We start from the raw sequence: 16,988 nt of genomic DNA on the forward strand, positions 1-16,988 counted from the left end.
TGTGACCACTTGGTGCCCGCCATCTTCCTCCCCTCTGCCCATGCTGGCACACTTGACACTTCTCCTCTCCAAAGACATGGCTCACCTCCTCGAACCTGCAGGTGGCATTCACCCGAACCATGGCAGCTGGCTTCAGCACCTTGCTTTCGTGCAGACGCAAACATACAAGGTCAGCAGCACTGTTAGAGGGGGCACAGACCAAAATCCGACTGTCTGGCAGAGCATAATGTACCTTTATCCAAGACACAAGATACCAAGAATCATAACTATCAACTGTGAAAAGTAGAAACCTGAGTCTGATGTTCACTACACTCAGGGACTCAGAGACTCAGAGATGCAGGTTTGTATTTAATTCCTGAACATCTCTGTATCATGCCCATTGCATCTCTGACTGGCTCCTTATTGGCCAATACTAACATACGACCAAGTAGTAAGGTTGTCAGCACTCTCCATGATCCTAAACTATCTCTCCACCCCCTCTTTCTGTTTTTGTTGGTCATGGGGCTTGAACTCAGGGCATGAGTGTTATCCTGAGCTTTTTTGCTCAAGGGTAGCACTCTACCACTTTGAGCCATAGCTCCACTTCTAGCTTTCTGGTTAACTGGAGATAAGAGCTTCATGGACTTTCCTGCACAGGCTGGCTATGAACTGTGATCCTCAGATCTCAGCCTCCTGAGTAGCTAGGATTACAGGTATGAGCCATCAATGTCTGACTCTAAACCACCTCTTAAGGCAGAGCCAGCTCACATTAAGTCTCAGGTACCTTGCTCAAAGTACAGTGCTAAGGCAGCATTCAAGCTCTGTTTTCTAGTCAAAATCCTAAGTGACAAAAATATTACATAATACGTTCATAAATTTAACCTAAAATAAAAAGGAGATACAAGCAGCTTCTTCAGAGGGATAGCTTTAGCCACTGTCAAAGCAACTTCTGCAGTAAAAACATCTTCAGTGATGTTTGCTATGATAAGAATGAACAGTTTCCTTATACCATGCATGAAATACCTTTTTTTTTTTTTGGCTGGTCCTGGGGCTTGAACTCAGGGCCTAGGCATTGTCCCTGAGCCTCTTTGTATTCAAGGCTAGCGCTCTACCACCACTTGAGCCACAGCACTACTTCTGGCTTTTTCTGGATAGTTTGCTGGAAAGAAGAGTCTCACAAACTTTTCTACCCAGATTGGCTTTGAACCTCAGATCTCAGCCTACTGAGTAGCTAGGATTACAGGGATGAGCCACTGCTGCCCAGCTTGAAATAACTTTTTAAGAACCTAAAATTCACAGACTTAAATGTTAGTAGGACAGATTTCTCAAATTCTTTAGGACTGATTCTAGAGTTTAAAACTGTTTCTGCATATATAGACACATGAACACAGCAGAGTCACCAAAAGCAATGCTGATGTCCTTACCTGCAAAACAGCCTCAATTATTGTCACAGTCTTTCCAGTTCCAGGAGGTCCAAAAAGAATATATGGGAGTGGACGACAGTCACCACTCAGAATTCTTCTAACTGCTAGCTTCTGATTTTCATTTAGCACAGGATTGAAGAATTCCTGATCTCTTGCTTTAGGGATCTGAATTTCATCTACTGTATTCAAATAGATAGGCAGTTTAGTTAAGATGCCAGATGTACACAACTCTGTACAATTACAGGACACGATGCTTGATCAGGAATTAAAGCACAGATGCCCTTAATGTTCAAATACAAACAGCCATTACTACTAACCACCGAGCAAACCTGAGCACAGTACATTCCTGCAACCATCTGTCCGTGCTTTGTGAGGCAGGGTCAGGAAATTAATGTAGCTTTCTAGAAGGAGAAAGTACGTAGTCATCTAAAATATTAGACAAGACTTTAAAAATGTCTAATTTAGGCACAGTAATGTGAGTCTGTAGTCCTAGATAACTTGGGAGGCTGAAATGATAGGACTGCTTGATCCCATCGATTTGAGACAATCCTGGAAACATAGCAAGACCCTATCTTAAACAAAGAAACAAACTATATGACATCTTAAAAGGTTACACAGCAAAAATCATCCACAATCTAAAAGCTATTTTAAAGCATTCAACTTAAAGCTTCCAAGTAGGATAAAGCTCAGGATGTCTCTGGAAAATCCATCTGTCAGAGACAATAACCCTTCACTCAGGACATGCTTTTCAAGGCCTTTTGACATTACTTTTCTGTTTCTCTTCTCTTAGCCCTTGAGACACACATACCCGACTCAACAGTCTCTGTAGCAGAAGCCACCATCCCTGGGAGGTCTATGGCACCCACAGGCCTTTCCTTCGTTGTGTTTTTTGTTTGGTCCTTCATGGGTTTCTTGTCCTAGAAATAACCATGAAGAAAGTGGCTAAAACCCACAGCTCTGTGTTTATAAACTGAGTTTGAAGAACATCCTGCTGCTTCCAGTTCTTCGGCTAGGTCACAGGTCCTTCCATTCCAAATATAATAAAAAGATAGAATGCCCAATAAAAGATGCCAAAAAGATTATCCTTCTTTTTAAAAAAAACTGTGTTTTATGGTGAGGAACCTGAGATAAAGGATTAACTTTTATTTGACTAATATGGCCCCTTCCTCTTCCCAGGCTGGACTGCACTTGGAAGGCTGAAAGCACAACACAGACCTTGGCCCTGCCAGATGACCTTGGAAAGACCTCTTCTGAGGACACCAACAACACGCTCGGGCAGCATCTCTGAGACTGTGAACAGTGTATCTCTACGCTTTTCTGAGACTGCAAAGAGCCAGCATTGCCAGTCAACTGTGATTAAGGTTTACACAAAAAGTGACTTTGTAGATTTGCTTAAACACAAATGTAGTTTTCCCCAGACCAAATAAAACTGCTCTTCTAATTTTTCTATTAAAAAATTTGGTAACAGCTTTAAACAAAAACTTTGTGTAATCAATTGCTTTCGCAGGATCAATCTTGTAAAATCACTACATCAAACATTAAAAATGTTATATATGTTGCCAACTTTTATTCCAGGCAGCTACGCAATTTCTTGATCTCCCACTTTTGTGACACAGGCTCTGCTGAGTATAGTTGACATGTAGTATGGTGTAAGGGTGTAACATGATAAATTTGGACATGAGAAACCAACACCACACTAAGGTCAGCTTGAGAGTCCAATTCATCTTGATCAGTATCACACCTTCCATGGTTTTTCCCCATCTCTCCCAATCCCACCCACCCCCTCAAATTACTTGGCTCCATTTTCACATATGGACATCGAATACTATGACTATATTTACCCACCCTCTAGAAAAGCTGTGTCTTGAATACCTCACGTGTTCATGTCTCCTACTTTCTTGAATATAGTTAAAATAATTGTTTTAATGTCTTTGTCTACTAATGCTATAATTATGTTACTTTTGAAATTACTTTCAATTAATTAAATTTTCTCCATGTGGGTTATTTATTGATTTATTGGTGTTGGGGATAGAAACAAGGGCCTTGTGAATGCTAAGCAAATGTACTACCATTGAGCTACATCCTCAGCCCAGTTTCTTTCCTAATTTTTAGTATTTAAATTATTAATAAGCATATGTGTGGCCAGGTACTGGGTGCTCATGTCTGTAATCCTAGCTACTCAGAAGGCTGAGATCTGAGGATCACGGTTTGAAGCCAGCCCAGGCAGAAGAAGTCTGAGAGACTTATCTCCAATTAATCCAAAAGCCAGAAGTAGAGCTGTGGCTCAAGCGATGAGTGCTAGCTCTGAGAACAAAGGTTCAAGGACAATGCCCAGGCCCTGAGTTTAAGCCACATCACAATGAAAAAAGCACACGTGTGCATATGGTTTTATAAATTAGACAGATTAATGTACATGATTTTATAAGTACAGCACAGAGATATCAATGTATATAATCATTTAAAACAGAAAAATACACTCTTGTGAATATTTTATGAAATTTTAGAAAGATGAACTACAGAATTATGATTTTCATACATTCCAGTTTTAAAGATAAGTAAATAATATATTAATAGAGACAACTGTACAAGCCAAACATGTATTTGTTTTGGGGAAGGACAGCAGCACTGGGGCTGAAATTCAGAGCATTGTTTACTAGATAAATGTTCTATCACTTGAGCCATGTCTTCAGTCTCTTTCTGCTCTGGTTATTAGCATTACTTGTGTGTGCATGTGTCTATGTATGTGTGTGAGTTCATGTGTGTGTATGTGTGTGCCAGTCCACCCATCCTGGGGTTTGAAATCAGGGCCTGGGCACTAATCCTGAGATTTTTTTTTTTTTTTTGGCTCAAGGCTAGTGCTCTACCACTTGAGCCACAGCTCCACTTCTGGCTTTTTGGTGGTTAATTGGAGATAAGATTCTCATGGGCTTGCCTGCCCTGGCTAGCTCTGAACTGTAATCCTCAGATCTCAGACTCCTGAGCAGCCAGAATTACAGGCATGAACAACTGGCAGCTGGATTATTATTTTTGAAATAACGTCTTGCATTTTTGCCTGGCCATGCTGGACTGCAATACTGTTTATTCTTTCCACTTTAGCCAAGTAACACCTCACTTAGCTTTTTGTTGTAAAGAGGTCATGAGAAATTTTTGCCCGCCTTGCCTTGAACCATGATCCTACCAATATCCACCTCCTAACTATCTAAGATTATAGAAATGAGCCATCAGCAACTGTCTTTTCCAGACATTTTGTATGCTCTACAATCACTAAATGTATCTAAGTGTATGTAACATATAATTTAAAATGAAACAGCACACAAACACTTGTATCTCACTTTTTCCCTCACTGAATATGTGGCAACATCTTTTTTTTTTTTTTGCCAGTCCTGGGCCTTGAACTCAGGGCCTGAGCACTGTCCCTGGCTTTTTTTTTTTTTTGCTCAAGGCTAGCACTCTGCCACTTGAGCCACAGCACCACTTCTGGCCTTTTTTTATATAGTGGTGCTGGGGAATTGAACCTAGGGCTTCATGTTTATAAGGTAAGCACTCTTGCCACTAGGCCATATTCCCAGTCCACGTGGCAACAGCTTAGATGTACATAAATTTATACTAAATCTTACTTTATAAATATTTTAGTTTTAACTGTGACTTGGGGTTATTTGTAAACTACACTTCTCTAGTACTCAATCTAGTGAGGGCTAGCATGTTTGGGAGTGAGCTCGTGTGATCTGTTTGAACAAATCAAAGTACTACCTTGGGGGAGGGCTGCCCATCACCTTTGGTGTCTTGTCCAAGGCTCCAGTTTCCTGTCACTTGAGGAGACTGTAAAACAATTTCTTCTGGAAACAACACTTCCAAACAAGAAAAGATGAGATACAGGTATTACTGAAAATCTTAAACAATGTGAATGGAGGCAACTTAAATGTTTATGGCTGATATTAAGATAATTTGTATTCTACTCCATTCCTTCTGAACTTCCTTTATACAGTATAAATGTAGCATTATTATACAGTTGCATATTCTTTGCAACAAGTCATTTACTTTTCTGTAAAGACAAAGGAGTACAAAGCAGAGCTTGATACATTTATTTTCAACTATGCATGCTATTTTTTATGTATTTGTAGGAGTAAAAAGTGTATACTTCCCAGTGGAAAAGTAAAACATGTAGATATCACAGTTTTATTTTGGACATATGAGTGAAACTGTATTTTGCACAAAATTTTACACATAGCCAAAAGCAATATTCTGGGAAGACAGCATTACCATTCTGTAAAACACTACCTTTTACACCTAAGTGGATGACTTGTTCAAGTGCGAAGTGACACCGTCTGCTTGTGGTCCTGATAGGAAAAAGAGATGAAGTGACTAACCTTAAGTTTAGAACGCTTCAAGCTAATAATAGTTGCAGAAATTTGATCACACAATTGCTATGGTGTGAAAGTCCTCCAAAACCCATGTTGAAAAACATTTTTTTTTTTGCAGTGCAAGTAACTGAATCTAGGAAAGGTGGAAATGTAATTGCCAGTGTGATGGTTTAGGAGGTGGGGCCTTTAAGAAGTGATTAGATCATAAAGACAATAGGTTATTGTGGGAGTGGTTTAGTTATATGCTATATGGCTTAGAATGGTAGGAAAACCAGTTTGAGTTTGTGTTAATAGGTTGAAGAAAAATATAATTACCTCAGGAGATCAGAGCAAAAATCAGTGAAACAGAGAAGAGAAGAACACTAGAGAATGCCAATGAAACTGGAAGTTGAGTCTTTGAAAAGACTGTTAAATGATAAGATTTCTAATCAAGGGGCTGGGAATATGGCCTAGTGGTACAGTGCTTGCCTCGCATACATGAAGCCTTGGGTTCGATTCCTCAGCACCACATATATAGAAAAAGCCAGAAGTGGCGCTGTGGCTCAAGTGGTGGAGTGCTAGCCTAGAGCAAAAAGAAGCCAGGGACAGTGCTCAGGCCCTGAGTTCAAGCCCCAGAACTGGAAAAAAAAAAAGATTTCTAACCAAACTGATGAAAAGGAAAGACACAAAACATCAACATTAGGAATTAGAAAAGTGAAATCACTACGTATTAGAGATATTAAAAGGATAAGGAAATATTACAATTTCACATAAATAAATTAGACAACTTGGATAAAATACTTAACTCCTTAAAAAACAGATACTACACCAAAGTTTACTCAAAAATAAATTGATAATCCAAATGGTCCTTTACTGAAACAACAGGATAGTTTAAATGCTTTTCACAAGCCAAGGGATAGTAACTTGGGAGGCTGAAGATTATGGTTCAAAGCCAGACTAGTCAAGAAAATCCATGAGGCTTTTATCTACTATGGATTTCCAAAAAGCCAGAAGTGAAACTGTGACTCAAGTGGTAAAGAGCTAGCACAAAAGTTCAGGAACAGTGCTCAGATCCTGAGTTCAAGCTCCCCACCCCCACCCCAAGAAAAAAGCTAAAAAGCTTTCACAGTGAAAACTCTGAGAGCCTTTCATGAATTTTGCCAAACATTTAAGGAGGAAATGAAATTCATTCTACATAAAGTCTCCCAGAAGATGTAAAATGAAGGTATGATGCAGACGAATATATCCCAAGATATAAGCATGAAAACAAACAGTTTTAACAAATTACATCTAACAAGTGCATTGAACAAAATCCATACTCATTCTTGATTAAAAACTCAATTTAGAGCTGGGAACTGAGGGCTCATACCTATAGTACTAACTACTCAGGAGGCTGAGATCTGAGGATTGTAGTTCAAAGCCAGCCCAGGCAGAAAAGTACATGAGACTTATCTCCAATTAACCACCCCAAAGAACAGAAGTGGAGCTATGGCTCAAAGTGGTAGAGCACTAGCCTTGAGCAAAAAACAAATCTTTGGGGAGAGCACCCATGCCCTGAGTTTAAAGCCCCATGACCGATAAAAACAAACAACCCCCAAACCAAAAAAACCTCAGAGCAACCTCAATTAAGAACCCAAATTCCCCAACCTGATAAAGGGTCACTACAAAACCCTGCAATAACTGAAGCTGGATGCCTTGTCCAAGACAAGAAAAAGGTAAACACCCTTATCACCACCATCACTGTTCTTAAAGTTCATATAGGTACAGGAAGGCAAGGAAAAACATATTAAGGTGTATCCAGACAGAAAGGGAAGAAGTAAAATTGCCTTTATTGAATACATGATTGCATAACGTAGAAAATACTATGCAATCTGTGCAATCTGCTCCTAAATGAAGCAACTTTTACAAGCCTACAGGATACAGTATCAATTGCTTTGATAAATACTGAAACACAATTGAAAATTTAAGTTGATATTATAATTTACAATAGTGGACCTGGTTGGGGCTGGGAATATGGCCTAGTGGCAAGAGTGCTTGTCTTGTATACATTAAGCCCTAGGTTCGATTCCTCAGCACCACATATATAGAAAATGGCCAGAAGTGGTACTGTGGCTCGAGTGGTAGAGTGCTAGCCTTGAGCAAAAGGAAGCCAGGGACAGTGCTCAGGCCCTGAGTCCAAAGCCCAGGACTGGCAAAAAAAAAAATAGTGGACCTGGGGATATGGCCTAGTGGCAAGAGTGCTTGCCTCATATACATGAAGCCCTGGGTTTGATTCCCCAGCACCACTATATAGAAAACAAACAAACAACAACAACAAAGAAAGAAAAGAATTTACAATAGTACTCTTTTTTTTTTTTTTTTCTGCTGCCAGTCCTGGGGCTTGGACTCAAGGCCTGAGCACTGTCCTTGGCTTCTTTTTTGCTCAAGGCTAGCACTCTACTACTCGAGCCACAGCGCCACTTCTGGCTGTTTTCTATATATGTGGTGCTGGGATATTGAACCCAGGGCTTTGTGTATACAAGGCAAGCACTCTTGCCACTAGGCCATATTCCCAGCACCTACAATAGTGTTAAAACTTTTTTTTCCCTTCAGTTCTGGGGCTTGAACTCAGGGCCTAGGTACTGTCCCTGAGCTTCTTTTGCTCCAGGCTAGCACTCTACCACTTGAGCCACAGTGCCACTTCTGGCTTTTCCTGTTTATGTGGTGCTGAGGAATTGAATCCTGGGCTTCATGCATGCTAGGCAAGCATCTACCACTAACCCACATTTCAAGCCCAATGCTAAGTCTCAATTTCTTTCTCTTTCTTTCTCTCTCTCTCTCTCTCTCTCTCTCTCTCTCTCTCTCTCTCTCTCTCTCTCTCTCTCTCTGTCGGTCATGAGGCTTGAACTCTTGGCCTGAGTGCTGTCCCTGAGCTCTCTTCAGCTCAAGGCTAGCGCTCTACCCCTTAAGCCACAGTGCCACTTCTGTTTTTTTGGTGGTTAATTGGAGATAAGAGTCTCACAGACTTTCCTGCCCAGGCTGGCTTTGAACCATGATTCTCAGATCTCAGCCTGAGTAGCTAGGATTATAGGCGTGAACCACTAGCACCAGCACTTGGCTCTAAAACTTTTTTTAATTTTTTCACTTTATTTTTTAAATATTTATTTATTTATTTTACCAGTCCTGGGCCTTGGACTCAGGGCCTGATCACTGTCCCTGGCTTCTTCCTGCTCAAGGCTAGCACACCGTCACTTGAGCCATAGCATCACTTCTGGCTGTTTTCTATATATGTGGTGCTGAGGAATCGAACCCAGGGCTTCATGTATATGATGTAAGCACTCTTGCCACTAGGCCATATTCCCAGCCCCTAAAACTCTTAAAAGATAAATCTGACAAAAATTTGCAAAAAAAATACTACAAGTACTACAAGTACATACACACAGACACACACACTCACAAGAATTAGCACACAAATGCATGCACTTTTGTATACAAAAAAATATTTGGCAATCAAGTTCGATTAATGAACATACACAGGAGGTGCCTGGAATCTGGAGGGCAGAGGCACAGCCCATCTGGTCAACCACTGGGGAGCCTTCAGAGTTACTCAAGGGCAGACCATCCAACAGTGGTGATCAAACCCCTGTATGGCCTCACTAATGCCTTACCTATTGTATGTAAACTCCACATCCATAGGTTCAAAGTTGTATGTTTGTTCAAATTTTGGATTAAGTTTAAGAGTAACATCTTCTTCATGAATCTAAAAAACAAGCAGTTCAATGTCCATACACTAGACTTAACTTCTTTGAACAACCTTACAACAATATCCAGAAGCCCATCACGAAAAACACACTTTATAATAAATTCATGAAAATGTTTTCTTTTTTTGCCAGTCCTGGGGCTTGAACTTTTTTCCCCCTCCAGTTCTGGGGCTTGAACTCGGGGCCTGGGCACTGTCTCTGAGCTTCTTTTTGCTCAAGACTAGTGCTCTACCAATTGAGCTACAACGTCACTTCCAGCTTTTTCTGTGTATGTGGTACTGAAGAATTGAACCCAGGGCTTCATGCATGCTAGGCAAGCACTCTACCAGTAGGCCACATTCCCAGCCCATGAAAATTGATTTTTATACATTATAGTTAGACTTGAAAATTTAATCAAATAGAGAGTATTTAATTCAAGTCACTATCATTAAATTATACAATCATGAGGTACTGGCAACGTTTTTACTCACACCAACTCATTTAATGAACTTCTCCCCAGACCAAAGGCTCTGTGAACACAGTATAAGATGGGCTCCTGACTTAAAGCTCCACAGAAATGTCATTACAAAACTTCCCTTCCCAATACTATAGGGAATTAGATAAAACTAGCTCCTCATTAAACAATTACTTATATTCTTTCATGAACAACAGGAAGGATAGAAAACTTCTGAGGGAATATGGGAAGAAGCTGTGCAAGGAGCCCAAACCTTCTCAAGCAAGTAAGGAGTACTGGTGGGCAAGGAGCAGGCTTCTTCTGAGGGCCAGGATGGACACTAGCAGTTAGAAGGCAAAACCTGAGTTGAGTCTGACATGATGGAGAGGAGGTTAACGCACAGTGCCAAATGCTAGAATGGAGCCCTAGACAGTGCCTTCTTATTCTTGGCAGGCACTGCCACTTACCAGAAATATCACCAGGCAGAAGTCTCTGAGTTTCCCAGAGATTATGAGAAATGAAAGTCAATCTATAACCAGAGATCACTAAGCATACTTAGAAAAAAGCCATCACAAGTGAGAGTGTCAGAGAGCCCTCCTCATCAGTTTACAGTGTCAAGGGCATCACTGACTGACACAAGCAAAATACCTGTAAATCTTGTGCACAGAATAAGAAAATGGGAAAACATAAAACAGCAGGGAAGCTTTAAGGACTCACTTAGAGCACTGAGAAGTAAAGGCAAGGAGATGGGGAGGACAAAAGGCAGGACAGTGACCCCAGCACATGCTGTGGGAAGGCAGAGGACCTTGTGTGTGTCCAGCTGGCAGTGGATGGTAATTCTTTCCCCTAGGTTCCAAAGCTAGCCCCCAAAGGAGGGCAAAACTTGCCAGGGATCAAGAAACACTTGTCTCTACTGGTTGGAAGCATGGCCATGCTTGGTCTAGAAGCTCAACGTAAGGTTAGAAACTTGATGGAGAAGCAACTGAAGGTCCGTGGTGTCTCACTACTGTGTCAAATCAGTTGCCTTTACGTCAGCTCTGAGTGAGTCTCAGGCAGTGTCACTGTCCTGCACAGAAAATGGCGGGGGATACCTACTGCTCAGCTCTGTAATGCTGCCCCTCCTTTTTTTCTTCAGTACTAGGGTTTGAAGTCAGGGATCCATACTTGTTATGCAGGCTCTCTATCGCTGAACCATTCCTCCAGCCCTTAATCTTTGCATTGTTCTGAAAAAGGACTTTTCTTCCTTCCTAGACTGTAATTTGCCTGTTTTAGGCTTCCTACTTTAGCTGGGATGATAAACACACACTGCCATGGTCCAGCTTCTTCCACTAAGATACAGAATATTGCAGACTTTTCTAGCCAGGATAGCTAGAACCTCAACAGATACATGCCACCATGTACAGCTATGGTTTGAGGTCTTGGGACATCCTTCTGTCCAGGCTGGCCTCGAATTGTAATCCTCCCAACTTCAGCCTCTTAGGTAGCTAAGAAAATGGGAAAACATAAAACAGCAGGGAAGCTTTAAGGACTCACTTAGAGCACTGAGAAGTAAAGGCAAGGAGATGGGGAGGACAAAAGGCAGGACAGTGACCCCAGCACATGCTGTGGGAAGGCAGAGGACCTTGTGTGTGTCCAGCTGGCAATGGATGGTAATTCTTTCCCCTAGGTTCCAAAGCTAGCCCCCAAAGGTAGCTCTTAGGTATACTCTTAGGAGTATAGGTGTGAGTCACCAGTGCCCAGTGCCTGGGTTCAGGTTCTTTGGCATCCAGGTTTCCGTCTTGACACAGTGACTAAAACTAACATCACCACTATGCCACTTGTGGTCTCCTTGTGCTGCCCGGTCAGCAGCCAATGTGGGCAATGGAGTTGGTGAGGCAAACTAAACCTTCTGATACAGGCCAAGCAATACAGGCCTCTGTAATGGGGACGAGCATCCTCTCACCACACCACCATTCAAAGAGGAGAGCTCAGAGGACTGCAGGCATGGAAAAATGCAGGGGTCATCTCCTGGGAGTACGAGGCAGCTTCTGCTCCTGAGTGGAAGATCTTCCTGGGCAGAAGAGTGGGGGAGTCTTCAGTTCTAGCGCTGGTCTCATTATCAACAGGATCAGCAGGCTGTGGCCTCTGTCCTTTCCTACTTATGTTCGTATATAATGGTCCTTCCTCTCTTTTCTCAATATGGAATATACTGGTAGCTTCAACTGTTGCATGGAGGCCACAGTCACTATCGATGTAGTCCTGGGGGAAGCCCTGGGAAGAGACACCAAGACACAGGATGTGCAGGCAGAATGTGGCCTAGAGATGGGATGAGGACAAGGTGTTCATCAGGAGCAGTCCTTCACAAGTTCAAGTGTAAAAGGAAGTATGTATGCTGATACTCTCATGCAAAAAAGATCCTAGCTCTCCTGAACCCCCTTGAAAGTGGAGCAGTCCTTCACAAGTTCAAGTGTAAAAGGAAGTATGTATGCTGATACTCTCATGCAAAAAAGATCCTAGCTCTCCTGAACCCCCTTGAAAGTGGAGACATAAGACAGGAGAGAAAAGGTATCCCCCTGCTCGGCACAGTAGACGCCTTGCAAGAAGAGATGCTTGATGGTGGATAGCTCTTCCGCTAACTTCTTCATTCAAGTTGCTGGTTAGTCAGGTAAAATTTTAATCTGAAGAAGAAGGTATAATGGTTGCTGCATGGCTAGTGAAGGAGGGCCAGAGGGCCCTGTCACCAGACACTCCAGACTGTCAGTCAGCTGCTGGGGCACACGCAGAGGGCCTCTGAGGGTGGTCACGGCATCAGCATTGGACACCAAAGCCACAAGGTGTCTATGTCACCTTTGTTCTGAAGCAGGTGGAAACATACCCTTCTGAAACTGGGCCTTCTACTTTTGTCAGTTACCACTGTTCTCCAAGTATGACCTGGCAGAAATTCTGGGAATTATCTCAAAATAATGCCCTTCGCTTTTATTCATCAGTGCATCCTTCTGATATCTACAAGCAAGACCTGAATTATGTGACTGCCTTGGTGAAGTTGGAGAAGTACAGCTTATCAAAGTCCCAGCTTATGTTCTGCTAGTTTTTCATGTCTCCCAAAGTAATGTTCTGTGCCTGTTGGCTACCAAAATTCTTTGTGTCTCTTAAGGCAAAAAGTACACCCCCCCAATAATTACCTGCAATCTTCCTCTTGTCTCCAATATCGGAAACTATCCATTGTCTTCTGTCACTGTTGCTTGCAATCCTCACTGAGCTGAAGGGATGAGGACTAAGCATGACTTGCAGCTTGGGGCTTAGCCACAGATGCTGCACTGTCATTACAAGAGCTCTGGAGCCCTGCCAAGCAAGGTTTGGTCTTCTGAGAAAACACTGTATTCTGTAAACTAAGTCAGTACAAACCAGTACTAGGCTGGAAAGTGGAGCAAAGTGGACGCTCTTCTTTGAGTCCCTATTAGATCTCTTCGGTCTCAGGATGAGGGCTCTGCAATTTTCCTTTTTAACTTTCTGTTAAGTAATGTATCTTCTCTGAGGCACAAATAAATAATTTCCACATAGATTCTAGCACTACTCACAAGCCTGTGCTCAGTATACAAACAGAAATGCCTGAGAATCACAGACCCCACAGATACAGTGATCTAAAGCACTGAGAAGAGCTAAGCCACCAGACTTTCCCTGTCCTCAGAATGACAGTTACACACTTGTGGGTCCTTCCATTCTGTTGGCGCTTCCAGTACCCAAAGCTGACTACATGCAAACATCATGGCTCTTATATGTAACTTACAAGGTTAAAATTATTTAGGTTCTTATACATCCCTTTATATATAAAAATGATTCAATAGTTCACTTTATACTCAAGTGTCCCAATATACAGACAAAATTCAAGGAACTCCTTCCCTGAGGGTAGGTGAAGGTAGGCCTGACCTTCAATTTTAGGAGGATGTCTTCTCACCTCAATGACATAGCCGATGTACTCAATGACATGTCCATTGTACTCCTGAGATTTTAAAATCAGTTTGTCACCTAATTAAAAAATATATTATCTTGCATCAGACCAATACAAAATCACAAATTTCTTCTGTTACACTAGGATCATCTGCTTAAAGACAATATGTAACAAAGAAATATGCTTAATAGACATAAATAGCTTATCCAGTATTCAACTTAAGTGAAGCACTATCCAAAAAGACAGAAATGAGATAATGCAAGCATCTCACTAGCTGCAAATGTTTTCTCTAGGTGTTCTTTCTGTCGGGCCCCAGAGGATCAGACAGCCTAATCCTACCTGCGTAGAGGGAAGGCCTGCTCTCAGCCAGCCCTGGGACCTCCAGCATCAGAAGATCCCCATTCCTCTTCAGGACAACTCCACTCATGTTGTACTCCTTCAGTTCTATCTCCGCATGGATCTCTTCTAGCCACAGCAGAGTAGAGAACTTTTCCTTGTAGTTTGACATATTCAAAAGCTGAAAAAAAATTAATATGCCATTGAGAGCAGAGTAGCATGCCCCATAAATAGCCTTATCTAGGGAACAAGAACCCTAGAGTCAGTAAGTCCAAAATGTTATATCCAACACGTCAACCCCAAGCAAGGCAACTCAGTGGGCCAGATGGTCTGAAGCTGGCTGGCACATGTCCCAGGCTCTGGCCCATGGAGGACCACCGGCCTCTGGCCAGAAGGGTCCCTCTCTGAACCAGCACGCCACCAAGGTGTGTGCCCTTGGCCACTTCTACCATCCCTGTCTTCTCTGTCGGATCTGTGAATTTATTCAGCAAAGGGTACTTTGGATTCCACAGATGTCTATGAAATAGGACAGGACCTCCACTGGCCAAGATGATGATGAGGACTAGATTTCCTCTCACTTGAAGTAATGACAAAAATACTGGAGGAAATGTTCCTAGAAACACAAAATCTACTAAGACTACAAACAAAGCAGTAAAAAATCTGAATAGAACTATAACTACTAAAGAGATTAATAAGAAAAATCTCCAGTCTTGATGGATTCGTGGGTAAATTCTGCCGAGTTTTGTTTTTTATTGCCAGTCCTGGGGCTTGAACTCAGGGCCTGAGCACTGTCCCTGGCTTCTTTTTGCTCAAGGCTAGCACTCTACCACTTGAGCCATAGCACCACTTCCAGATTGTTCTGTTTATGTGGTGCTGAGGAATCAAACCCAGGGCTTCATGCATGCGAAGCAAGCACTCTACCACTAGGCCACATTCCCAGCCAATACTGCCAAATTTTAAAGAACTGACATTAATGTTCAGACTTCTAAAAATTAAGAGAATGCTTCTAACACTGCTATCAAAGCCAGAAAAGCATATTGCAAGGAAAGAAAATTTGGGTGTGAGCAAAGAAGTCAGAGTGCAAGGACCTGCACTTAAGCCCCCAAACCAGGGAGAGGGAGAGGGAGAGGGAGAAAGGAGGGGGAAGGGGAGAGGGAGAGGGAGAGGGAGAGAGGAGGGGAGGGGGAGAGGGAGAGGGAGAAGGACAGAGAGAGAGGGAGAGGGAGAGAAAGAAAAGGAAAGGGAGAGGGAAGGAAAGAGGAGAGGAGTATGGAGAGGGGGGGGAAGGTAGGGGAAAGAGAGAAAAAAGGAAGGAAGGAAGGAGAGAAAGAAAGAAAGAAAGAAAAGCAGAGTATAATGGTACACATCTATAATTCCAGCATGCAGCACAATGACAGGTTCAAGGTCAGCCTAGCTACACAGTGAGACCCTGTCTCAAAAGCAAACCACCACTACCACCAAAAGAGAGGGTGGGAAGGGAGTGGGGGAGGCAAGAAAGGTAGTAATATACTTGTAGTTTTCTGTTACCCAGGAGGCTGAGGCAGGTAACTTTAGCAAGAATTAGGGTAAGGGAAGGGGAAGGGGAAAGGGAAGAGGAAGGAGAAAGGGAAGGAAGAAGTAACAGGGAAGGGAAAGGGAAAAGTAAAGAAGGGAAAGGAGGAAGAAAGGATAAGGGGAGAGGAAAAGAAAGGACAAAAGAGGGGAAGGGAGGGGAGGGTAGAGGAGAGGGCAAGGCAGGCAGGCAGGCAGAAAGAGGGTAAGGGAAGCAGGAAGGGAGGAGAGGAAGAAAAATGAAGCAAACATTGTCAACAAAGCCAGGTGTGGTGGTAAATGGCTATAATCCATGTCTTCTAGTTTTTTAGAAAATGGCTTGAGTGGTGGGTGGTTAAACATCCCACAGGCCTTCAGATAACTTTCCTACCTCTGCAAGTAGTGGCTGAAAAGTCAGGATGTCAATTTTCTGTTCCACACATTTTTTCAGTCTATCTGGTATTGGATATTGTGGAAGAAAACTTGGAAGTTGTCGTCTTGAGTTCCTTAAAAGGAATAAATTCACAAGTTAAAATCAGTTCTTAGTAATCTTGACACCTTATACATGTATTGAGTATCCCTTCTCTGAAATGCATGGGCCTGGAAGTGTTTTGGATTCTGCAGTTTCTTGTTTTGTTTTTCTGTGGTAATGGGATTTGGACTCAGAGCTTCATTCATGCTTTTTAGAGAGAGAACTGCTCTATCACTTTTACACTGCCCCCCCCCCACCCCTAGTTCTTTTTTGCTTTATTTAGTACAATGGGCTTCTATACCTCTTTCCTTGGGCTGACCTTACAGTAATCTTCCTACCTACACCTCCTAAATAGCTGAGATTACAGTATGAACCACTGTATCTGCTTGTTAAAATGAGTCTCACAATCTTCCTGTTTGCCTTAAACTGAAATCTTCCTAGTCTCTGAATTCTGGGTAGCTAGGATTATAAGCATGAGTATCACACTGGCCTGTAGGCTTGTTGTTTTTTTTTTAATATTTGTATAAACTCTATGGGTTCTATATCCCTCATCTGAAATGCTCCAAAAATCTGAAACTTATGGAAAATCTTGCTGGTTTCAGATTCTAGAGGACTTTGGATTTTTGGGTCTGGGATGCTCAGCCCATACCAGACATGTCTACTCAGATATCCTGTCCTGTTTCTCTCTTAAAGACCTGCCATAGGAACTGCTGGCCTAGATTCAGGATCCTGTTTTCAACAAGCTCAGGCTAGGCTTCCATTTCAGTGTCACAGAAGTTGGCAGAGCTGGAAGTCACAGAAAACCA

At 42.3% G+C, this 16,988-nt stretch overlaps 1 protein-coding gene across 2 annotated transcripts in view; it reads right to left on the reverse strand.

The window, feature by feature from the left end:
• The window catches only part of Mov10l1 (Mov10 like RISC complex RNA helicase 1), a 62,388-nt gene that overhangs the window by 17,142 nt on the left and 28,258 nt on the right, over window positions 1–16,988 (reverse strand). For both annotated transcript variants that reach the window (XM_048353742.1, XM_048353733.1), the window contains exons 10-18: window positions 16,102–16,216; window positions 14,184–14,361; window positions 13,851–13,921; window positions 9,391–9,482; window positions 5,682–5,740; window positions 5,151–5,251; window positions 2,212–2,320; window positions 1,404–1,582; window positions 86–232 (exon numbers count right to left, since the gene is read on the reverse strand). In XM_048353742.1, the coding sequence (XP_048209699.1) occupies window positions 86–232; window positions 1,404–1,582; window positions 2,212–2,320; window positions 5,151–5,251; window positions 5,682–5,740; window positions 9,391–9,482; window positions 13,851–13,921; window positions 14,184–14,361; window positions 16,102–16,216 (1,051 nt within the window). The remainder of the gene's footprint in view (window positions 1–85; window positions 233–1,403; window positions 1,583–2,211; window positions 2,321–5,150; window positions 5,252–5,681; window positions 5,741–9,390; window positions 9,483–13,850; window positions 13,922–14,183; window positions 14,362–16,101; window positions 16,217–16,988) is intronic.

Source organism: Perognathus longimembris, chromosome 1 (genome assembly GCF_023159225.1).
Source record: "Perognathus longimembris pacificus isolate PPM17 chromosome 1, ASM2315922v1, whole genome shotgun sequence".
Taxonomy (NCBI): domain Eukaryota; kingdom Metazoa; phylum Chordata; class Mammalia; order Rodentia; family Heteromyidae; genus Perognathus; species Perognathus longimembris.